Source organism: Colias croceus, chromosome 8, assembly GCF_905220415.1.
Source record: "Colias croceus chromosome 8, ilColCroc2.1".
Classification (NCBI taxonomy): domain Eukaryota; kingdom Metazoa; phylum Arthropoda; class Insecta; order Lepidoptera; family Pieridae; genus Colias; species Colias croceus.
The window spans coordinates 6,756,572-6,783,123 of record NC_059544.1 but is presented as its reverse complement, the minus strand read 5'-3'; the positions used below and the strand labels follow the sequence as shown (position 1 = coordinate 6,783,123).

At 31.8% G+C, this 26,552-nt stretch overlaps 2 protein-coding genes across 5 annotated transcripts in view; both read left to right on the top strand.

Annotated features, from left to right (window-relative positions):
* Window positions 1-8,261: 8,261 nt before the first annotated feature.
* Window positions 8,262-17,936, top strand: LOC123693799 (glucose dehydrogenase [FAD, quinone]-like). Its single transcript, XM_045639017.1, has 6 exons — window positions 8,262-8,371; window positions 8,691-9,072; window positions 10,709-10,939; window positions 14,388-14,520; window positions 16,247-16,366; window positions 16,661-17,936. The coding sequence occupies exons 2-6, from the start codon at window positions 8,694-8,696 to the stop codon at window positions 17,904-17,906; spliced, it is 2,109 nt and encodes a 702-aa protein (XP_045494973.1). The 5' UTR covers window positions 8,262-8,371; window positions 8,691-8,693; the 3' UTR covers window positions 17,907-17,936.
* Window positions 17,937-19,288: 1,352 nt separating this feature from the next.
* The window catches only part of LOC123693809, a 48,649-nt gene continuing 41,385 nt past the window's right edge, over window positions 19,289-26,552 (top strand). The window contains exons 1-2 of one of the 4 annotated variants that reach the window (XM_045639039.1): window positions 19,289-19,422; window positions 24,766-24,933. In XM_045639039.1, coding sequence (XP_045494995.1) covers window positions 24,864-24,933 — 70 coding nt within the window. In that variant the 5' untranslated portion in view covers window positions 19,289-19,422; window positions 24,766-24,863. Of the gene's footprint in view, window positions 19,423-24,289; window positions 24,934-26,552 lie in introns of those variants that run through there. The other 3 variants (XM_045639040.1, XM_045639038.1, XM_045639037.1) reach the window with 3 other exon arrangements.

Here is a 26,552-nt window from a genome sequence, read left to right as displayed (position 1 = left end):
GCTTAGATTTAAACTGGTCCATAAAACCACTTGTGTTAGTGTGATATAATAACATAAAAGAAAATAAAACAAAAAGTTACGTTGCTGCCATTGCCGACTTACGGGTCGTTGATACCTGCCGCGGCTTAAACTGGTGAAGCTAACACCGTCCCATTTTAATTTTAAGTTTTATCGTTTCAAATTACTTTTTATTAATAAAATGTTGTAAGAAATGAAAAGTTGACACTTAAATACATTGACATTTAGTAATATAAATTAAAGTATAGATGTCATTTGTTTGTAAATGTCTTAAAAAGATACTCACAGTACTTACCCGAAGGAACAACGGAACAGTACGACACGTCCTGCTTCCACGCTACCCCGCAGCAACTTACGCATTTTAACTCTTTTTTGCTCAGTTACTCACTCTAACGTTAAAGTATACGATGCTCAAGTAATAAATTCGTGTATAACTTTGCCTACCTATAGCTAGAATAGTTCTGGAAACGTTTAAATTTCGAATTACTTTTATAGGTCGGTAATACCTTCAGATTTTCGATGGGTCGTTGATAGCTGCGTTTACCCTAATAGTGATCAAGCAAATTGTAGAGTAATATGATTACTCGTCATTACAATATTTAATATATTTCCAATAAACCACTAATTATTTGATGGAGCCGTTGAATATAGATTAATCCTTGGACCAGATATCTCCTCTGTGGATTAATTGTATTGGACATAATGGTTTTAGCAATCAATATTTTATGATTAATTTATGTCTAAAACATTGAATATACTATGTTTACATTAAGGGATGAAACGAATTTAGAATAAAATTAGCTAACATTATAATATAATAAGCTTACATTTCTATCGAAAAATCTAATGAAAAAAAAGTTCAAAATATTTTATTTAGGGGAATAATAAAACGAGTGACTGAAAATAAAGTGAGCGACTGATTATGAGATACTGATTTAATAACTTGAGCGGTATGAATTTTAATCAACAAATAAACTAAACAAACAACGAATATTGGTTGATAATAAAATACAGATTGAGCGTACTAAAGGAGGGTTGTGATTAATCCATTTGATATATTAGAATTCTAGCTGTGTGATTACATTACTATATGAGCGACTAAATTACTAGTTGAGCGAATAGATTACTAAGTGAGCGACTAAATTACGCTCATCTAGAGCGACTAAAAACACTAGAATAAATCGTTTAAATAGTTAATTGATAAAACTTTCAAAAACAAATTGAACTGATAGTACCTACTCTGTCCATTATAGTATTTTTCAAAGTGATGTTTCTATTCGAAATACCTCGATTAAGATAAAATGCCACTCAATATAAATAAATCATATGCCAAATAATGAAAACAATACATGACATAATTGTGTCACTCAAACAATTAATATTAGGTCGCTCGAATATTATGAAGCTGCTCATTTTGTATTTTATGTAACGCAAATTAATGTTTGTTAGTTGCTGATCTATTAATTTTTCATCCATCGCAGTCAGTCGCTCACTTAGTAATTCTGTTACCCCAATTAACTATTTTTGATAACTTAAACTTTAATTTACAGTCACTCATTTAAATACTACCCATTTATTTATTTTACATAGTGTTTTGTACATTAAAGTTTGAGGGATAATCACAAGAATAAAACAAATAAATATCAAATTTCTAATAAATTAAGATGTCGATATTATAACTAATATCATCATCTCTTATATTATTAGGCTTATTTATTAGGTATTTAAATTTGTTTTTGTCGGTATATACTCAATACTCTTTTTACAATTGTACATCGCACCGGTCTAGTACTAAATAGAGTTGGTCTTCCGGCGGAAACAAAATGACTTTCGTACGACAAACGGCAAAGCTGATACGAATGAAGAATTTGATAGCAATTTAACTTGGAAATAAATTGTTTTCTAAAAGTTCAGTATGATTTTGTGTATAATATGGACTTACATAGATACTTTTTTTCTAACTTATTTTTATAGATTTGACTAGAGCTTTAATAGTATTTATTCCCTTTATTCAATGCAAATTATTCATTACAAGACAAATTTTCCTCTGCATAGCTTTCTTACTAAGATTAAAAAAAAACAATCGAGGCAGCAAGAAATAATTATTCCACTTCGAATTCTGAACTCCTAGCCAAACAATAAATTAAACAGAATATCAAGCTCTTACGTCACCAATCTACTTATTCGTATTTGAGGTTTATGCAAATCCGCATAGACTATGTAATATTGAATTCCAGTAACGATGGCCGTCTTTTCAATCAAGTTAAGCCCGTCTAATCTCGAGTTGACAATATCAAGCGCATACTGAGTGCCAGTTATAATAATGTACTCTGTGCTGAGTGCTGTATCACTACGATAACTTTATATATACGTATCTATTATTACCACATAATCCTGTTGGTCAGCGTGGTCAGCGTTATATTGTCACTAATTTAATTAATCATTATGGAACTAGGTACCTATTATGGATACTTGATGGAGAGTGGCTCAAATGCTTCTATTCAACGACTCTACAAAAAAGTAATAATGTTATTTTATTTCAATTACCTTATATAATATAACATATTTACGGATACACTATTAGGTATTTGGGCCGCGTAGTCAAAGGGAATTTCCATCTAAATGCGACATTTTGTTACGGAAAGAAGTAGCATAGGTACCTCTATGTCACTCTCTACCTTCCTTACAAGTACTACTTACTTCCAAAAATTGTATCATAAAATCGCTCCGTAGAAACATACTAAAATGAAATGAGTATCTTAGTGGGACATTTGAATATCCATACTAATATTATAAATGCGAAAGTAACTCTGTCTGTCTGTCTGTTACTCAATCACGCCTAAACTAGGTACTGAACCAATTTTCATGAAATTTGGTATGGAGATGTTTTGATACTCGAGAAAGGACATAGGCTACTTTTTATCCCGGGAAAATGACGCCATCCCGGACATCCCACGGGAACGGGAACTATGCGGGTTTTTCTTTGATTGCGCGGGCGAAGCCGCGGGCGGAAACCTAGTCTACTATAAACAAAACGATACAAAAAATACGATAGACAGAATTTCAGAAAATCCTTGTTTCTCTAACCTTAAAATAGGAGCCATCTCTTCAAGTTTACAAATAACTAAAGTACCGAGATATTCAAAGTTTAGTTTAAGCGTGGGATAGGATGTACGTAGTTCTGCTTTGCAGTCATAGATGGCTCTGCAACCAAAACAAGGAAAGTAAAATATTATGTATAACATAGGTATCTATAGCTCAATATAGAGACAAAGGGAACTTATTGTTCAGAGCTGTTTCATTCGCAAACTCCTTATCCATAAATAATTCACTTATCTTCCTTTGAATTTGTTTCTCGCCAACGTAAATCGTTCAAAAGTGGCTTGTATGAAGGAAAACTCTAATTCCGACTGAAACTGTGGTAAAAAGTACCGGAAAAGGTACCAGGTACCAAAAATTATGTACTTTGTACAAGTAGAGAGGCATTAGGGTCTTACCTAAGTATTTACTACACATATGAAATAACGCATAAATTTTTTAGCTTGATCCCTACAGAAAATAACACTAAATACACAAATGAATTTTTTTTTTCATATTAAGAGATTATAATATAAGCATTGCCTAAACGGTTAAAATAAAATGTGAAATTCGTTTTAGATCACAGTTTTACTCATAAGTCGGTAAGGAGCTTATAAAATAATTGAAGGTCATGTATTTCTGTACAAAAACGCCAACGGGTTACTAGTTAGATGCAAAACATAAACATAGTTGAACTTGTTTGCAAATTTGTACCGTTAATCTCAATTGGCCCGCTGACCGAATGTAATCACTTTCACCGACATATCTCATAAAGGATTAGAACCAAATTGATTTTCTCTTCTCTCCAATTTTAAATGTATCTTTATGCTAATATAAGGAGATATTCAGCGAAAGTTTGTTTGTTTGTTGACGGATGTTAGATGGTGAATGAAGTAATAAATATTTATACATAACCTGTGTTACATAACAAACCTGTCATTAAATTTATTCTATGCTTTAATTAAGTTCCGCTTATATAAACAATCAATGTTTAAAGAGTTTCAGAGCTTTACAATCAGATCGATAAAAATCTGTGTCAATTGGATAAGCCTGTACCACGCCGGGAATAAAATTTTCTTTTTACCTAAATCCTATTGGTGTTTTCACTTTCGCTCTACATTTTAAGTAATTAGTGTTTAACCTGAGACCTTTTATTTTCATTTTCTTTTAGCATTTATGGTAGGAGGTTGTACCTACTTACCTACACACTTCCTTATATGTTCCTTGTTGACTGTTATTACAAAAGATAAGAATTATAAATGAATTGATTTTCTCTTTATCTCAACTGCCGGACAAAGTAATTTTATCAATTTGCTTCTTTCTTTGCTGCACAGTAGAAACTAAGACCAGGTTGCGTGATTTTAACCTAAGTCTTGTAATGCATTCAGATAACTTAAATATAATGTATACTTCATATTCATATTTTAAATTAGCACATTTCAGGTCTGAAAACAATTTTTAGGAACTCTATATACGGCGGTGTTAATAAAAAATATTTGCACGAAACGGTGTCTTGTACCGCTAAGTTTATTTTTAAATTATCCATAATTGAAGGAACATATTTAATAACAATGAAAAAATCTTGTTAATAAATTCACAAGGAACAGAAAAACTCCGACATTTTTGAGGTAAATAAAAAAATGTCTTTTGTAGGAGTGTACTAAGTAGTGTCTCCAATTAGTGAAATTAATCACATTACATAAACTTGAAAAGAGAAAAATTCTTATCCAACCTTTTAAACTTAATTTGAATACGTAATATGTTAATTAATTTAAAGGAGACTTTGAAATATACAGAGTTAATTTTGAAAATAGCTGACAGTAAGCTTTGGTTTTAGGGATAGGATTTCCTTTGAAACCATTAATCACCATCGTCGTACAATGACCGTTACCCACGGACAATCTGTAATTAATTACGAATTAACTAGCCTCCAGAGGCCATCTATAAGGAACAATACAGGGTTCCCGCGTAAAGTTCTTCAATGCATTTAATTTATTGGAAGATTTGTGGGAGACAAGCCTCCGAAGGAATTAGTTACACTTGAAAATGCTCCTTTAACTGTTTTTTACCGGAAATTCTACATTGAAAATCCCATATGAATTTGAGATATATATTTTTTTTCTTATGAATTATCATTCAGATTGACAAGTCTAAAACGATTTAAAAATCTTTTGTTTATCAGATATTACAAACATTGCAAATAATACAAACATCTGTCAATTAAATAGTTTGTTAATAAAATAAATATAAATCATCATATTTCGGACCATTTCACTTAGTTTCCGTACAGATTCATATTACCAAACAATCCCCTTTGGGAAGAGATTGTTGGCAGCATATCAATAAATACAATTTATTATTGTGAATGGGCACCGTATATCGTTTATCGTGATATAAACCTTCTTGTTTACCTACTAGAATTGTTATATTTTTATTTCAATTAAGGTGAAATTGCCATTTTTTAAATAAATTAAAATTCCTTCCCTACAACAGACAATGCGGACGAATGTAGAGCTTGAGCTTATGTTAATACCCTCAAGGTGTCGTAAAGATTGTAAATAAATAACATTTAAGATGATCTCCGCAATATTATTCTTCATATTATCATTTTTTACGACATAGCAATGTAATTACGTTTTTATTAATGTTATATAGAGTCGGAATCGTGTAGGCGGAATGTGTACAAAAGCTTTGAGTTGGTACCATGAAATGCACAAGATGGATATAATTATCTTGAACATCATATAAGTAATATAAAATGCTTCTAATTCTTAAGAACCATTTTAATAATATGATATGGATAATTAGTTCCATTTGATAGTTTGTTGTGAATACGCGAAGATACCCCACTGATTTTTATTCAGTTGTAGAGAGCTTAATTATTAGGTGACATTTGTAATTATTCAAAAATATACTTATCATATTTCTAAGATCTTAGAACGCTACCCTATGTAAAGTAAATATTTTATTGGTATAGTAGAAAATGAATAGGTAAGTGGATTCCTATACTTTCTTGCAGTTTAAAACATTCAGATCTTATTCAGTATTAAATAAACTGTTTCGAGACAACGACAGCTCATCCGTCTTCGTGAATTTGAAATAGTAAATTGTTAGACATTCTATGATGAATTATTAAAAGCACTTCAGCAAAACCAGACTTCAATTTAACAGGCTATATTATTGCGCGAATTCAAACTGCAGTAACAATTACCTAGTTTTGCAATGAAGCGAAGTTTTATGAATAGAAATTAAATACTAGATAGCTGATATTAACGTTTAAAATTGAATGAAATGTTTATAGACAGGAACATAGTTACATAAATAATTTTATCGATTTGCTCGTAGAATATTAAAACTCGTATGAAAACTCTATCTCCGGTGAAGCCAAAATAAGGCTCGTTTGACGGTTCCTCCCTCAGTAAGTACTGAATTTTTTCACGTACACTTTTTTTAATACTGTTTCTGATTGCCACACAACATTAACAACAAACATAATAACATAAATAAATACAAATTTAATTAAAATAATAAATTAATAAGTTGTAAATATACTCTTTAATTGTTACAAGGTAGTACTATCATGGATAAAAACACCAATGGTCGCCGGCTGTAGCTATATTTGTTAGATAAAAACATAAATCTATTTGTCACACAATGTTACAGCTGTTCGGGACAAAGTTTCAAAATTCGTGAGCCTTCCCCGTAGTTTGTCAAATTATGATGCCATTTTTCTTGTAGAAAACCTTACAAAACAAATAAGGTATTTTACTTCTGAATATTGCGATTATTATTCATCCGCCACAATCATTTACAAAAAGGACCTTAATTATTCAATACGATCGGCAGAATAAAAAACTATTTATGACAACAATAAACTTGTCTTACACATATCCTTCGTTGAAAATACGTCGAAATATATTTGTTTTTGTTCTGTCCAGTGGACTACACCAATTATTAAAGGAAATGTTATTTCTGTCGTGTAAATTGCCGGTATGTCTGGATTAGTTTTTAATGATAATAGGTACAAATTTAAATTTGTGATAAAATATTTAATTTATAACAACAGAGCTCATATTATAAGTTTACAATTCTATGTGTTTTACATTAGTGCTTGTATGCACACACCGCTATTATTAATATATTTTATTATACAATAGTAGAGCACGATAACAGAACTTATTCGCTGACTGCTTGGACAATAGAACATATCTACACGCACATACCATCGATAAAAAGGAATATCTGTGACTTTAAATTTGAGCGCAAATACAGTCAAAAGTCGTGACCAAAACACATTCATCATTGTGTATCTGTTTAACACCGTGGTTTAACATTAGACCACGCATTCCTGTTAACAGCTAAACTGGACGCGTACCTCATTGTAATGAATAGGTTTTGCTGTTACCACATACTATTCTGACACCTGGGGCCTATAACATTGCATTCCATGATATATTCCGTTTACATAGTCTTGTCTGTACGTATTTATAATTTATTGGTGTAACTGCTTTGGTATAATATTCAATGATGGATGAATAAATATCAAATGTTGTGTTAACAAGTGATAACTGCGTTAAAAACAACCGACTTCAAACTTGCACTTGCAAAATTTACAAATACCTACAGACAAAAATGCTCATAAAATAAAAACTACTGGGCCTATCCAAATAAAATTTTTACCGCATCGAACAAAAAAAGATTCACGTAAATCGGTTCAGAAACCTCGGAGTAATCGGTGTACATACATAAAAAAAAAAAAAAATATACCGGCCGAATTGATAACCTCCTCCTTTTTTTTGAAGTCGGTTAAAAATGGGTAGGTAGTAAGAATAGGGCTTTAAAGTACAAGTAGGAGGTACAATATTTTGTAAATTTTCGAAAGGCCAAATAATTCAAAACTCTCCTTATCATTTAATTAAAAAACAATTGAATATGATTGGCGCAGTATAATTTAATATTTTGCGCTACACACGAACATGATGGTGATTAAACGAGTGTCTGGAGTGCGCAAAAGAGAACAAAGCATAACGGGGGTCATTAAGAAGAAACGATGCGGCTCAATGGGTACATAAAGAGAGAACGTGCTGGGTTTGCAATAAATAGATGCTATATTGGTGATCACGACGACATAGCGGTACAATCAAGTGCACGGTCAAGGTACGGAGGTGAGCTCCATGCGGTATCGCCTGCCATTCGCTAGCTGACCGCGGATTACTACACTAGCGAAAGTGAATAATAATATAAGTGGAAAATATTGTTTTTTTTTTAATATATCGTAAGTATTTTTTATGTTTTTAAATAACTTATTAAAAAAATGGCTCTATTTTCATTTTTTTACCTTATTTATTTTATTTTTTAATATTCAAAATATGATTTTATTGAATATTAATTTAAATATAATAATATCTTATAAACTTCACAATCATATAAGAGTAAATTCCTAAAAATAATATGGACCCATATTATAAGTTTTCTCTACTCTCCTATATAAAATTCTATTGAATGTGAATAAAAAAATACATTATATTTTAATAAATTTATTTTGTTATTCAAAGCAATAAACGTTTTAGATATGTAAACATTGTTTGTTACAGAAAATGCGGCGCCTGTTATATGCCCTCTTTATAACAACCGTAATACGCGTAAAAGCAATTGACATTTACACAGACGACGATTTCCTTAATGTTGAAGACGAGCCATATGATAACACGAACAATCTTTTAGACATCGAAAATGTGCAAAGTTCAAGGAATGCTCGTATTCTACGGCCATATCCTTTAGATAATAAGAGCGAAGAGGGCTCTCAAGAGCATAAACCTTTAGACAAAATAAACAGAGGAGCACGATTTGCTCACTACTCGTATCCTCAAAGCCCCATCGTGGATATGATGCTGCAAACAGTTGCTAATAATTATTCACCCACAAATGCGAATGATCCGTTCGATTTTCTGCGAGATTCATACCCATTGCCAAAAGGTAAGTGCATTATCGTATATATAACGTTATTATTTAAAAATGCATCATTAATTTACTATTTGATGACCAAAGTATACATAAAACCTGTATTAACAATTATAAGCTGCATTAAATTTAACTAAGTGTGTACATATTTAACTTCAATTGAAAATTAAATTTATAAACAGGTCATACAATTATAAACACGATATGTACTTACAGGTGGTACTACATAAAAATTTATCTCACTTATTAAAAAAGACACAAGTTTTTCAACCTATACAGATACATTGATGATTTTATAGCTTAATAATATTTAGATATCGTTTTCTACAATAATTCGGCACATATCAAATTGACAATAAATAATTGGTAAAGTTTACTTTCGATCTAAGTTTTAAAATATTGTTATTGAGAAATTAAAACAAAATTTTCATTGCGAAATCCTAATACAATAAATCTGAAAGTTATACTATCCGTGTAAACTTTCTTTAATATTCTTATTTATTTATCACATAAATCCCACTAATTTTTTTTACTGAAATGTAGAAATGCATGGGAATAGAAGTTTTATTTAAATTATTCCAATATAGATTCAGGTAGATTATGGTAAATATTACTTTAATTCGCAAGCGTGAAACATGTGTTTGAAAAAACAGTCATTCAAACGAACGCTCATACATACATATGTAAAAAAAGAAAAAAACATACAAATTGAACGTGTTTATAAATTGCTAGTCGCTCGCGCCCGGTTTGACCAGGGATAAACACTAAAAAATATAGGCAATGTCATCGTCCATCGAGCTCCCTGGCGAAGTAATTTTCATGATTGCGATTACGTACAAATTGTAAGTGGAATATTTTGTCACAATAGTTTTTAATTTACCAAACAAAATATGTTTTAAGCTTTGTATAGCCAATAAAGATAATCAAAACTCATTAGTACAAACTTGTGAGATATATTGTTAGACTTAAAAAACTTCTATTGTAATTCTAATTATGAGATTAAAGATATATTGTAATTTACATGGCCATATTACAATAGTGTTACTCACAGTAGGTAATCGCTTAATTTAGTCAAAATGCAGTTAGTGATCTATTCTCCATTCCTATTGTAACAAATCTGAGGTCGAGAATTTTATCAAGGAACTTGTCTGTAGGTTAGTATTACATACCGCCCATTACACGGTTGAATATGGTCCATGAACATTTATCATCAATCTCGACGACGACCATAACTTTTACTCATTGTTACATTACTATTATCTTTCACCATCGCATTTATAACACAATAAAGTGTAATGTTGAACATTAATGGGGACATCATGTTTTCCTTTTAAATTATATAAATTTATATTATGTATTCATAGTAATTTATAAATTAAAACCTTTATAAATTAAAACTTTAAACTTCTGAGAGTAGGCATTATAATATTAGATACTTATCACATTATTATCACGCAAATATATTACTATAAGCAGGTTTAGAACTCCATACGATATTTCTCAGCTTAATTTAATCCATGTACTTACACACAATATACATACACAATACTTGTCATCAAAAAAAAATTGAATACGTTCTAGATACAAAACAATTGTACCTAACAGTTTGGAATAGGAACCTTGCCAAAAACTGTACTATATAAATTTACAGGTTTTAGCAGCCAACTGGATGAGTACGACTACGTTATAGTTGGAGCAAGTTCCGCGGGTTCTGTACTAGCTGCCCGGCTAACAGAAGACAAGCCAAAGGCCACAGTTCTTCTCCTAGAAGCGGGGAAACCTGAAATGCTTCTTTCCGATATCCCAGCGCTAACACATTACCTTCAAAACACAGATTATGTCTGGCCATATAGCATGGAACATCAAGCTGGTGTGTGCCTGGGTAAGTCATAAATGTTTTCTGTATTAGTACTTATGAAAGACGGTTTCCTTTCCCGGTACGCTTATGGTTTTTACTTACAATTTACGAGCTAATAAATAATCTGTGGATGAGAAAATTCAGAAGATTACTATAGGTATTTTTTTGTAATTTCAAGTATTAAACATAAATACTTACATGAATGATGAATCTTATATTCAAAAGCCAGTTTGTTTTCGCCAACGATTTTTTTGTAAATTTTCAAGTATTAATCTAGTTAGATAGAGGAAAAGTTAAACATATGGATGATGAATCTTATTTTCAAAACCAGTTTGTTTTCGCCAGAGAAAATATTTTATTTTTTTGTTCTTCACGTACACCTATCGTAAGCTTCACATATTTAGTTTATGTTCACATATTGTAATTTAAGTGACTGTGCATATTGATTGTATTCAAATACTGTAAGGATTTAGGCCGTACGCTTAGGTACTAGGGTCGGATCTCTCTCTGCCCTCCATTGTTCGCGCAATGGTGGGTAGCGACAGATCCTGGCGCGCGGTGATCACGTTCTCTGAGGACGTGATCTCGCGGAAAGAGGAGGCGGAGCGGGTTCGCGAGAGGGATCCTCACGCGGACCCGATCCGGCGCCGACGTCCTATTGGGCGTCGTCGTCGCGCTGCGGCTGATTTACGCAGCCGCAACCAGCCTCCTTGACGATGGGAGCCGGGCGATGGAGCGGGGATTTAGTCCATTGTCCGGTGGGATGAGGCGGCGTGAGACGTGTACCGCTCACGCCACTCCATGAGGGTAGAGCTGGCAGGCTCTTAGCTTGTTTGGGCCTGGCGACGGGCTGCCGCTGATGGGGTCACGGATGAATTCTACACATACCCGTGGCCCTGTCGCTGATGTGGCTTGACGGAACACAGTGGGGTTTTGGTCGGTAGGAATCCGACATAACCCACGGCCTCTTCCCCGGAGGCCGTGGGTATCTATGCAAGATTTCCCCACTAAAAAAAAAAAAAAAAAAAAAAAAAAAAGGTACTAGGTATAAACAAAAAAAAAACATAATGCGTCTTTCTATTAGTGAAAGTATTTTCAATACCACCACTATACAATATAACATTGTATATTGTTGAATAATGTCAACGCATCCTCTGTATTTATTTAATCTCATTAAAGAATTTCTCTAGAGTTTAGCGAACACATAATTGCTGCGGATAAAGCCTTTTATGGAAAATTGCCTTAATGTTATACAGAGGAGTAACCACATTATCACGTTATGCTATGCATAACTAATTTCAAATTAGAATAAAAAATAAATAGCGAAACCTGTTGTTTAAACTCATTTCAATAAAATAAGTAAGTACTAACATATTTTTATTTTTATTTTTGGTAGTGCACAAATTGTTGCAATATCAAAAATAAATAAATAAAATTTCATAGAGAACCGTTAAGAAACTGTCTACATGCGGGATATGATCTTAATACAATTTTCCATCCAATCGAGGTCAGATAAGTTAAAATAAATATAACAACACAAGGGAGTAAAATGTTGAAAATTGAGGTTGCATTTTTGTGAAAACAACGGAAACAAGTTTGAAAAGTAAGACAAGGTTTAACAGTTAGGTGCAAACAAGCAACTGCAAACGAGACCCAGTGAACTTGTATGTATTTCAGTTAGCGAAATGTTACTAACAACGAGTACAGGATTAATTATTTATGCAGTTACCTTTCTCCACTTACTGTAAACTGTAAACATTGCGTTTAAAGATAAAAACTTCCGATGAATAAAATTGAAAAAAAAAACTTTAATGTTAAACTTGATTGTACATCTTGATAAGTATGGAACTTTTATTATTATTGCTCGTGTTGAATATAAATTTTATTGAAAGAGAAAACACTTAATAACTCATGTTTTATTTAATTTTTATATAAATAGCTATTTATTATTGCATCTTTATGATCTACAAGCAACATCTATTATTATCAGCTATATATTACGCCGGGTCGAATTCTAGGATCCAGAAAAAAAAACTAAGTATTTTTGATACTATACCTAAAAAGTTTGGAAAATCCAAAAGTGCACGCCTCATAATCTCATCCTTTACAATAAAATTGATTATTTATAAAGGTGTATATAATATAAGTAGGTAGATATTTATGTATATGGTGTAAATAAAGAATATATTATATAGATATACTAAAATTATGGAGAACAGTCGATATTTTTTTTTTGTTTATTTAATAACAATTAAACCACATCGAATCAGACCCTGAAAAATGAAAGGGTTCTATTCCTGAGCATACTCAAGCGTAAGAGAAAAAAAAAAGACTCGATTAGTAAAGTATTTCGGTCGCTATCGTGTTAACAAGAAAATCCTCCGCACATACAGACACACGGACGTCCAAGACAGAACTTTTTTAAACTGTTTTTTAACTAGTTTAAATAACAAAAATGACATCAAAAATATCATGAATGTTAAAAATAGTGTTTTTTCTTAATATGTGTGTGTATGTATTATCTTACAAGTGCAATGTATGATACATAAAGACATTTTAAGTTTGAAAAATCAGATGTTTTGCGCGAAGTGACAGTAGTACCCACCTCAACGCTTCGCTTATGAGGCGTGCAATAGGACATTTAAAAATTAGGTATCACAAGAGTTTAATTTATTATGGTTTATCTCCAGTAATCTTAATTGCTGTTTAACTTTTAAAAAGTTCGTAATTATTATATTTATGTATAACATGACATTGCAAAAACGCATAAGTCATCCTTTATCTCCGGGGCTACAAAACTTTCGGAATTACTCCTTTCAATTAGCATTTTTTGCTATTTATAAACATAATATAAATTCATGGCAAGTTGTTTAATATCTTGCGTAGGACGAGTATTTTTATTTTCGAACAACAAATGCAATTATCATTTTTGCCATAGCATCATTTTCTCAGCAATAACAAAGAACCAGTTTCTAGAAAAGCAAGTCACAGAGAAATTTATTTTGCGGCATCTTAACGATAATAAACCCTCTATTTGTTTTCGTTTCGATATTGTGTGTGCAATCAGAAATAATTGCGATGTGATTCAAGTATGAAATATATTACAATATAAGCCAATGGGCTAGTTTATTTTATGGAAAAGCACCTTTATGTTTTTACTGCAAATTTTTTATTGAATCACGCCTGTATTGATATTTTCGAAATTATGTAGATTAGTTGGGAAGTTACCCGAAACCCTAATTAATCCGTCATTATAGGATACTTATTGTTATATTACTATCGTATTATTATTGTATACATTACTATCGAGACCTACATGTAAATCCTTTGTATCAACCAATTGTATTCCTTGACCTATATCTCTGGCTTAACAAGTCGAACTAGCGGTTCTTGGTAAAATATTGAGTGTATAGTGTGAAGAGAAATGTACATAATACTAAATTGAAAATAAATAGTTGTTTCTATCTTTCAGGAAGCGAAGAGCAGCGGTGTTACATGCCTCGTGGCAAAGCTCTGGGCGGCAGCAGTGTTACTGATTTCATGTTTTATTCTAGAGGTCGACCACAAGACTGGGACAAAATTGCGGCTGATGGAAATCACGGATGGTTTGTAGTTTTAGCCTCTAAATTATTAATGAGATACTTATTTGCATTTTTAGATAAATTTTGTAATGCAAATTGTGAATATTAAAGTAATTCTTTTCATACATTTTCATTAAACATTTTATAGAAATTAGCGTCGAAGTTGAATGAAAACAGACACAAACCAGTAGCTTGCGTTATTTTTAGTACTTCTCTTTAGTATTTTAATTAGGGTTATTTTAATTACACGATAACTAGAGACCAGCGAATTATATTATTTAATCACTAGCTTCCGCCCGCGACTCCGTCCGCGCGGATGTCGGTCTTCGCGTGGATGGTTTATTTCTCCATTTTGAGTAGGTACCTCTGACAATAAAATCTTATAAATATCTATTGGACCCAATTCCCAAATACGGCTAGGCCTATAATAATACGCAACGTGTGTTCGCGGTTCTACGGAACAACGTCTATGGATAAAACTGAAAAATTAAGATTAATTTTTTTCTACGTATTTTTTCAGGATAAAAAGTATCCTATTTTACGCCCAGGATAATAAGGTATAATTATACCAAGTTTCATCGAAATCGAACCGCTAGTTTTCACGTGATGCCTTCACATACAGACAGACAGACAGACAGACAGACAGACAGACAGACAGACAGACAAAAATTTTTTTAATCACATATTTGGGTTTGGTATCGATCCAGTAACACCCCCTGCTATTTATTTTTTCAATATTTTCAATGTACAGAATTGACCCTTCTACAGATTTATTATATGTATAGATAACTCGTTATGTCATCAGACTTCGTACTAAATAATAAATGAAGTTATCCCTCATCATAAGAAAGTAACAGCTAATGTGTAACGTTATTATTTCCTTGTGTTCAATGTTAATTTGTTGTTCAAACACATATTCGCCAATCCACGTTAAGTAGACAAAATATAGTCAAGTATGTACTTACTTTTACTTCTAATCCGTTGTTTACCGCTTGCTTAATATTCAGTAAAAAAAAAATACTACTACAATACTAAAATATCTCAAATCATAAATATTAAATCACTACTAAACGTGTAACAAATCATTTAAAGTTTGATTGTACTGCTTAAAACTTCAAAACATTACCCTCAATGAAAATAAGAGCTTTATGACGATAACGGGATAAAACTTTCGTAATTGAGATTGTTGAAATGCACGCCTGCTGTCGAGATACAAATTAAAGGCATTTTAATCTCTTAAAGGAGAAAAGTTTTAATACAAAGTATCAGTGGATTCAAGCTATATTCTCTATTTTCATACAAACTTCATCAAAAGTCGATGCTGTAATATTTTTTTTCATTTTGTGACATTTGCTAAAACGAGAAACTTCTATAGACCGAAAGTTATAACACTGATTGTACATGACTATAATGATTATTATTATTAGGATACTTTTTAATTAAAGCAGAAGTATGACTCTATCTTTTTTAAGTTCTTCGGAAATGACTCTTACAAAAATTGTATAATTTCTTTAATTAATTTCTATTGAAACTTCAGTTCGTAATTTTCATGCTTATTAATCAACATTTCCCAATCTTATCATACATTTACGTCTTTGAAATATAAACTTAGTTAAACGTAAGACACGTAACACCCGCAAGCGCTTTTATGACCGAAGTCAATGATAGCACAACCCACGTACCGTTTAGTATTCTAGAGCTGCTAATCTATCACACTATGCTCATATTCTATAATCTTTCATCTTTCCAGGTCATACAACGAGGTGCTTCAATACTTTAAAAAGTCAGAACGATCTGAACTGAAAAAATATAAAAATCAGCCATATAGAGGACGCGATGGAGATCTTACGGTTGAAAATGTTCCTTTCAGGTAAGTTTATTTACAATTAAATCAAAAACATTAAATTCCAGTGTCCCATAGCTAGGAAGAAGAGCAGATGATATTCACGCCTGATTTAACAAATCATTATTAACGGACAGTTAGGTATTTATAGCCATTTGTGTTTGTTCTACACCTTTCTGTTTTTTTATTGTTTAAAATATAACATTGATAGACCAGCTCAGGACGGAGATCGCTCTATAATTAACATAGTACAAAAATCACAAATAAAAAATTAGAATATTTTTTTATTATTTCAAAATATAAATCACCGTTTCATTTCAGGACCGGGCTTGTTGAAGCTTTTCTTTCGGCAGGCAAAATAAATGGCTACCAAACCGTTGATTATGTTGCACCAGACCAACTTGGTTTTGGATATGTACAAACTATAACTAACAAAGGACATCGTCTCAGCGCAGCAAAAGCATTCTTGCATCCCCATAAACGTCGTAAGAATCTTCACATTTTAACAGATGCAAGAGCCACAAAAGTCGTAATTGAACCCCAAACTAAGAGGGCATATGCTGTGGAATACATTAAAAATAACATTAAACGCACCGTCCGCTGTCGCAGAGAGATCATTCTTTCAGCGGGTCCTATTGGTTCGCCTCAATTACTTATGCTATCAGGAATTGGACCTCAAGAACATTTGCAAACGTTAGGTATCCCAGTCTTCTCAAATAAAAAAGTGGGTAGAACAATGTACGACCACATTGGTTTCCCTGGAGTTGTATTCAAACTTGGCAGTACAAATGCTAGTTTACTGGAACCTAAAGTGGCAACTCTCCCGAACTTAATGCAATGGTTACAATTCGGCGATGGTCTTCTAACTACTCCGGGCGGTGTGGAGGCCCTGGGTTACATAAAAACTTCTCTATCTGATAGATCTGATCTCACACCCGACATTGAGCTAATTGATATGGGTGGGTCTATATCTTTAGACTCTGGTGCCGCTATTCGTAAGAGTTGGAAAATATCAGATAGAACTTATCAAACTGCATTTGGTTCACTTCATGCTGTCGATACTTGGCAAGCAATACCTGTTTTATTACATCCCAAATCAAAGGGTCGATTAGAGCTCCGTGACAGCAGCCCATACTCACATCCAAAAATATATGGAAATTATTTAACAGATCAAAGAGATATGGCAGCCCTAAAGGAAGCTATTAAAGTAGTTATCGCTCTGGGAGAGTCAGAACCGTTTAGAAAATATGCTGCTACATTACATTTACCACAATATCCTACGTGTACGTCATATCCTCTAGGATCCGAACCATACTGGGATTGTGCGATAAGAACCATGGTCGTATCTATGCGACGTCAAGTGGGAACTTGTAAAATGGGACCACAGAATGATCCCGATGCAGTTGTTGACCCAGAATTAAAAGTATACGGTGTTGACGGCCTGCGTGTTGCCGACATAAGTGTTCTGCCAAGAACGATTAGTGGACATACAATTGCGCCTGAAATCATGATAGGTGAAAAGGCTGCGGATATGATACGGAGATCTTGGTCTAATTTAGTAGCGTAGGTTATCTATAGGTTAATTATTTATTTTAATTTATTTATACAATAAATGTTCCTAAGCTAAACGTTGTTTTTTTATTCTTCGTACATACCTTAGAAGTAATGAGTACGATATAATGCTTTAATTGAGCGTAAAATGATTAATAGGTGCTCGGTTTGAAGATAACGTCAATGGAAGTCGCTTTTAGGTAGTATTTTCGGCTTCGTCATGTTGACCCTAAAAATAAAATCGATCATTCATCAATGTGAAGATCCATTACCATCGAGATGTTCAATAGTCGCATAACTAAAAGGATTGAAAGTTCCGCTTTATGAATATTAAAATGTTTTCAAGTAATAACATGGTAAAAAACAAGCTTAAAGTTCCCGAAATGATTTAACAACTTTTATCTGACTATGTCAAATAATAAAAATGCAAAGTGGGAAACTGATCGATTTTCAAAGTCTGAAACAATCGGAAGCTTTCCGTTGAACCTGATGAAATATTTAAAAAATAAACTAAAACAATCCAACAGTAAAAAGAATATACAAAAAAATTATAAATAGAGAATAAATAAAACCATTAATTATTACCAAAAATTTGAAATACAGAATAAATAAAACCATTAATTATTACCAAAAATTATTCAGATAGAATAAATAAAACCATTTCCATTGTTTTCACACTTTTTTTCAACATCAAAAGCTCATATTATTATAGATTTAATTTTACATAATTCCTATCCGATCATTTTATGCTTTATCAAACTTTTCCATCATAACAGAAAGGCAAGATAAATTCAGTCTATTTATATCATCTATTTATATTCGTTGTGCGTTTCTGCCAAAATCGTAGACCCTGAAAAATTGTGGAAATATGAAAATAAATGACTCTGAATTGACTAACAAACTGTTCTGAAGCGAGGGCGCACTCACCCTTAGCATTAAACTGCGAAATATGGAGGTGTCACATTGCCCACACATACCAAAGCCCTTACCATCGACTCCCTGGATTATTTTATATAAAGATGAATTTCTAATTCATATTTTATTTATAAATGAAAAAGTTTTAATAAAACATCGCAAATTGATTACAATAAAATAATGTCTTTTTAATATTAATTAATAATATAATATTCAAACATTATTAAAAAAACAACTATCAAGGATAATAGAGCCTTTAACAGAGAAACAAAAGAAAATAAGTCAGTATACAAATTCCTTATCTTGGTTTCTTCTATACATTGTACTCAATATGTAAGCTCCTTTCCTTTAAAATACAATAAATAAACACAAACTTAGAGCATTCAATGCAAGATCGACTTCAGTTAGGGGTGAGATCGATTCTAAGTGCAAAGGTAAATACGGCTTGTTCAATGAATGGATGGGAAGCGCAGTCGCCTACGCTCCGCCGGCCGCGAACGTGGCGTCACGCCGCGACTCTGAACAACCACTATACATACATTCATACAATCGCGATACGAGACGAAATTACGTGACTTATAATATGTGACACTATGTAAAATATTATCATGATTTCGGTATTTAAAAGTTTTGAAACTAATTTATCTTAGAAAAAGTTTTAGTTGCTTTTAGCAAAAAAAAAATTTACGTTAAGTTACGCGTATGTGAAATAAATGAAGTAGGTATGGCTAGTGCATTTAGCAAATTGAGCGGACGAAATAAATGATGGATAGTTTGCTCTACATTTTCGTACTACAGTAAAATTTCAAGAACATTACACACCTACTCATTCGAAATTAAATTTAAGTATATGAAAGACTATTTTTCAAGTATACTATTTTTCTTAAATAGATCTTAAAATTTCAAAACAATGTGTTAAAGAATAAAAGCATTAAAAACCTTTATAATTTCTTAGCATTTAGGTTTCTTTCTTTGTAAATTGTTTGCTTTTCTCTCGCTTTTAGATACGTTGTCTAGGTGCGCTGTTGTGAAAGAATGCGGTAAAAAATTTACACGGATTTGTTATTCAGAAAGCTACGCTTCGTGTGTCTGTTGAATACTGAAAATCTCGATACAGCAATACAATATCGTATACGTTGTGAACTTAATGTTATCTTTATTAGTTTCTGAACATCTATCGCATAGGTACTTAATCTTTGTGCATTTTCCTTTTATAATTTACCAAAATTGTAGGACGTGTAATTTTGTAAATTTTTGGTATTATAACTAATGGCAAAATATACTTTTCTATTCTGCTAATAAACAATACCAAATATTAATTATAGACCTAAATTCATCTCCTCATTTAAAATATACCTCTTTCATTGCTAAAACATTTCAGAACAATCGGGGATCATATTTCACTGTTTCATATTGTGTGTTTTTAAAATCGTTTAAGAATTTGTAATTATAAAACATTATTCATACTCAAAATATAGCATAGAACTTTTGTTTCCGTAAAATAGTTATGAAAATTAATTCTTTCCGGCAACGCAGAGCATTAAAAATGCATGAGAGTTTTACTGTATTTTTTGCGTTTAAAGTCTGTTATTTTTAACGACTTCAGTTCTGTTCAAAAAGCAAAACTATTTTATTAATTTATACTGTTACTGCTACTCTAATAAGCTCTTCAAACTTTTATCTACCGTAAGGACAAAAGAAAACTTATGAATCAATATTCTACTCCGAAAATACTACTACCGTTCAAGTTTAGGAAAAGACGACAGTGACAATCACAGTTCACATTACAGTTCATATAAATTAATATTAAATTACTAATTAGTAAAAACCGAAGAGTGGAACATTTATCCAAAATATCAAAATTTAATCAACTGTTTTTACTTTAATTAAGAGCAGTTCATACAGTATATTGCTTTAGCATATGTATTAAAAATAAAATGGATCAGTCGAATTTTATATACCGTGCCCCCAATATGCGTGACAAATAAAGGTAACAATCAAAAAGGCATTATCGATAATGATTATAGTCTTCAATCACACCTCAATAATTCTCACAGAAGGTGGCCTTCTATGAAGGATTTCAGTTCTTTATGTGTTCAATATAATTTAAACGTGTGTAGGCATATTTAATATGTAATACAATAAAAATAAAAATATATTTTAGTCTATTATATTTCATCTCGATCTATATTATAAAATGTTTAATTGAGCAAACTAGAATAGAGAATAGAAAATTTTACACGAAAACCCTTTGTGGTTTAATTTGATAAGAATCAATAGACATTTAGGATTTTCAGTTTACAATGTAATCTAAAATAACATTAAAAAGATAACATCTATTATTTCTTTTACTAAAATATTTCCATTCCACTAAACTAAGTACAGTATAAAACTTTTATGCAGCTCGTTCCATTTTAAGTTAATCAACTCTTTGTCGCAGTAGTTTAAATAAAATGTAACTCTGCGCGAGCATTTTAGACAAAGCTTCGCGTTGCAAATCAAACATCGCGCGGATAGGTATCAACGTAATTTTATTTCAGCCATTGAGGTTTTATCTTTACCTGTCAAGGCTCGCCGTACGTGAAACCATTAAGGGTAGAACGTGAAATACGACATAAATGGACGAGTTATGGCACAAGCTATTCCTATTGCCCATATTATTGGTCCATAGTCACGATAAATTGAAATTGGCTTTATCCGCTACGTGATTGTTTTTTTTACAAGTGCTTTTATATTTGTCTATCCGATTTGCAACTAGACAAATCTTGGCTATATTAAACGTGTAATTCATTGACCCATTGAGCCTCGAGCGGCCCGATCGGACCACGACACAATAGATTTTCTATTGTGTCTGTGATTCAGGGGGCTGAGTTATTAATATAAACCTTAAAAGAACCGTATAAATATAAATGTAAAATTAAGTCAGTTATTGAATTAAATTCAGAATCAAGAGACACTGAAGATAAGGAAAGATTGAAAGCATCAGATAGACCTCAACTGCCTGTACCTTCATAACAGTACAATAAAGTTTGGGTAGCTGGGAGACGAAATGGTCCTTCCTTACTCCAGTTAGGGAATTAGCTTTGGGTCTCAGCCTCATCAGACGGAACACTAGAAATTGTAAACGTAATTTACCTATATTCCCTGAAAGACCATCCATCCCGAAAATTATCCTATTCTAATTCTAGTTTCAGAAGATCGATTTTTGTTCTACGGTTGAAAATTATAGAAACGTATTTTCTTTGTATAACATTGCCCATTTTCATCAAAAATCATGAAAACCACAAACCATATAATGTTTGAAGCATCCACAGCCACAAATAGTAACATCAATATTAATGTTCTAAATAACTTTCTAATCAAAACAATAATATTAGCATGTATTTAATCATTAATATTTTATACGAAATATATCGACATACCTAGATTACCCTTATTAAGCCACACATCTGAAGATCTTTCTGCCTTTCTAGATTAAATTTAGTCTATAAATAAGGTAGGTACGTATTCTCAAAAGGTACCTGCTGCTGTTCTTAAAGTTGTACTACAATTTTGAAAACTGAGTTCATTCATAAATAATTTCCTGCATTCATCCATGCATAACTTTGCCGGCTAAAAGCTGTGCATCTACAAAACTCTCAGCTTACAATTCGAGCATTTTACCTGCTAGGAATTCCTTTGAACCTGATTGTATCGTAAAAATAGTGCAGTCTTTACGATTTGTAGAAAATTGTTTGACATATGAATTTTAACATTTAGGTATCTAAAAATTATGTATTTACTTGTACACGACACAAATTTGTGTACATTTAAATGGTGCATACCTTAATTACTATACGCACAAAGGAAATTAACTCAATAGTAGGATAATAATTAATAATTCATCTAAGAAATTTAGCCAACTATTTTGTGTATAAATATTGTAGCTTTGCCCTTCGTCGTCCTAATTTGGTTTAACTAAACGCTCTCATTAACGATAAAAGTTATATAACTCTGCCTATCGTTGTGAAAAACAAAATTAATATGTTCTGGGAGTTATTATCCATTGTTTTAAATTATTCATAATAGCTTACATCGTTATTGATTAGTGAAAAAATTTAAGTTCATTGTATTTTTTTTTGTGATTATAACAAAATTTAAAGGTGATCGCAGTGAAAATAAAAACCTTAATTTGACAAGGAAAGTAGAAGTTATTCGTGATGGTTTTTAACAAATTACTTATATTTAAAACAAACAAATAACTTACAAAATAAACTTGCAGTTTTAAATCTTTCCAATAAGAACATAAATAATAATTGTCGGTATATTTTCATGCCAGGGAAAACATATTCTCATGTATTTTTTGACTCAATCAATAACTTATTTACAAGTTATCAGCGATCTATCAAAAGTTTGTAAACAATATTAAGTAGAAGTTACCAGAAATTTTGTCTAGGTCATGTACGTCACGTAGAGAGACAAGGAAAAGTCGTCAAATGACAGAGTGCGTGTGTGGCGCGTCACGCAGTTTCGGCAACGCCTAGTTGCCTAGTCACGCAATATGTTGCTCCAATTTAACAAATGACCATGTTACAAACCCATGTGGATTACATTCGTAATTTTCTAACTTTTCCCCCAAACTTCAACGAATTTATTTAATCTTGAAACGCAAAATTGCTCCAATTAAATGTTGGAAAATCATGTGAATAATTGTATGTAACTTTTGTAATTAAAACATACGTGTATCTTATACCACGGTATACATATTTGCTCGTGCGTAAGATATAACTTTTAAATTAATTTTTAAAACAATAATGTAATATTATTTTATAATGTGTACCTACATTTCCGCGAATTTTGTTAAATTATATTATGTAACTAGATAATGAATGTAGCTATTAATTTTAAATACACACAAGTAAGGCTCTTGCCTGATGAAGTATTGATATTTGGTCCATGAATTCATTACACTACAGATTTTATTTCGGACAATACTCAATCAAACCGCTGCAAATTCAGCGAATTCAAATTTAATAATAACTCTTGTCATGTTTCGGTGTTCACTGCTGTGTCACTAAAAATATTTGATTAAGCAATCAATTCACTTTCAATTCATTTTCATTTCATGTATTTTTAGAACACTCATAGATAAATTATATATAGTTATTTCATCCACAAATCCACGAACAAAAATATTTGTAGAAGTTGAAAGTTAGGTTTTATTAGTATTGAATTTTGTTTCACTTTGTATCGCAAGGGACAGAAGCAGTTCTTGTTGAAGGTGTTAATAGAATTATTATGAAACTCAGTCTGGACAATTTAAAGGCGTTTTTAAGCCCGTTGTTCTATATAATGTGGAACAGTGAAAGAGTTAAGCAGTCCTATTTGAATGAAACAAAATAATTAATTTTATTTAAAAACAATGGAATTATTAGATATCATTATAAGATCCACAATAGCTCTAGATAATTCTAGTTAATTAGTTAAAACACCATATTATACCTCCTAAAGCACATAGTAATTAAATACGAGCTTTATAAAAAGCTCTAAAACGCTTTATAAATAAATTTACGTTATGTAATCCTCTATCAATTGAAAACAATCATTAATTGTTAAGAACTGCATTGCAACGGCTATTCCTTGCACGAAACATTAAATCAAAAATTTCTCCAGAAAACCGACATACGGTACTTCCTTCCGTTCGAAAGTATAGCGTTAGTTTAGCTCAATTTCACAATGAAATATAACTGCAAGAATATTTTTAAAAACTCAATGTCTTTTTTATTTGCAAAATGTATTCGTGTAAATTATGTAGCGTAATTAAAGCCTTACAAAACGTATTTGTACTTTAATCACCCCCATCGTAGCCGAAGGTCTACGACGATAATGTAGCGGTAACACTTTTCTTTATTTATATATATTTAACCATACAAATCTCTTCGAATAACAAATTTTATTTTTTCATCTCTTTACACAAAAAGTGATGTATAAATAATTTGAAGTCCTAACAAGTGAACTTACAAAAGGAGCATGACTGCCGCGGTCGTTAGTTGATAAAGGTGTGAAGAAATAGAGCAAGATGGCACGATACAATGGCAGAGTATTGTCCATTGTGTTCAGCACACTACTCCTTGGGCGGGCTATTGCAGGTATGTCTATTTTTTTATTAAAAAGTATAATACACATTTGTTAGAAAATAAGAAAAATGTAAAATAAGAAAAATGCAATAATATACGAGTGAAAACTTATAATAATTGTATCATAAGAACTCATAGAGCAATTGTTCGATCAATGCAATGTAATGAGATTGAATAGATAGTATTTCTCTTTTAATTTTATAATAGGGCCGTAAGTAAAAAATAATAGACCATGTCGTCGATAGTATTATAACGACTTCGTAATCGTAATTGGTGGTATTTATCACAAATTATAGCACCGAATGTTGTAAAAGTTAAAATACAAGCTACAAAATTTCTACATCGATGACATAATGATAAGGAAAAAATAACATAATAACGTAGGAACAATATTTATAGCGCGGTTTGGAACATATTTCAACACGGCTAATGCTCGCAGAGCAGATTTAGTAGAACCTCTTGAAATGAATCATTAACAAGCCGTAGGAAACAGGAAGCGCCGGGTCACGCAGATATAAAATCACCCTGAAATATATTCTGAAATTTTTCCTAATCTATCATCCACGTTACAGTTTAGCACCAATTTACCTTTTACGTGATTACTCGCCGGAGTTAACAAATTGTCACAACTAATGGCTGAGTTATATTTTATTTGGTTTTTGTATTACAGTGCTACGAAATCAAATGATGTTCTTTTGATATGTGTAAAGTCAGAATAATCTGTCTTATCGAAATTATTTACATGAAAATGAGCTTTTGTTCTAGTAACGCTGTTACAAATAATAAATTGTAGTGTATACTTAATTAGGACTACGAGAATCTATTAGATATTTTTCGTGTCCCTGAAACATATATTACGAGAGCTTAGTACACGATATATTATGTACCACTCGTCCGTAAATAGATGAGGGCTAAATCGTTTACAAGTACCTGTTGGTTGGAATGAACAATACTCTCTATTTCCCTGATAGCAGGTAAATCATTAAAGTTTGTTTGGGTCCGACTATCGCGTAAACTACGACCTCGATTAGTTCACGAGCCCTCATTTACACAGCATTATGTTCAGATTGCAAACTTCATTTTCCCTCAAACCCGAGCTTGCCTTGAAACAGTCGTGTTTCATTAAACATAATTCTAACTTTCTTGAACCATGCTAAATATGCGTGTCACTTTGAACGTTTATTGTAGACAATTAACGATGGTTTATTTTCTGCTATTCTGTTATAAAGTTATTATTTAATATTATTGACCTACTTTTCAAACGATCGTTTTATATGGTACTAGTTTTTCCACGTTTTCGCGTAAACTTATACACGTTTTCACTTACTTTTAAATAGAAAACAAATGTGTAATCGGATTAACATATACAAGATGCAAGTACGAATAAGCTCTTTAATAATTAATGTACTCTGGAAAAGTGGTTGTGAACGTGCATTTTAAAATGTATAAGGTTATTTTTGTTGTTGTTTTAAGTTGTGAAGTTTTAAAAAAAAAAGAACAAGAATCAGATATTTTTCGATACTTTCGCATATACATACACTAGATAGTTACCTACCTAGTTCCAGCATTTCATGGTCTTTTTACCTCCAACAACCAAAAAAGTATTTTTACCAACTTATATCTGTTAATAT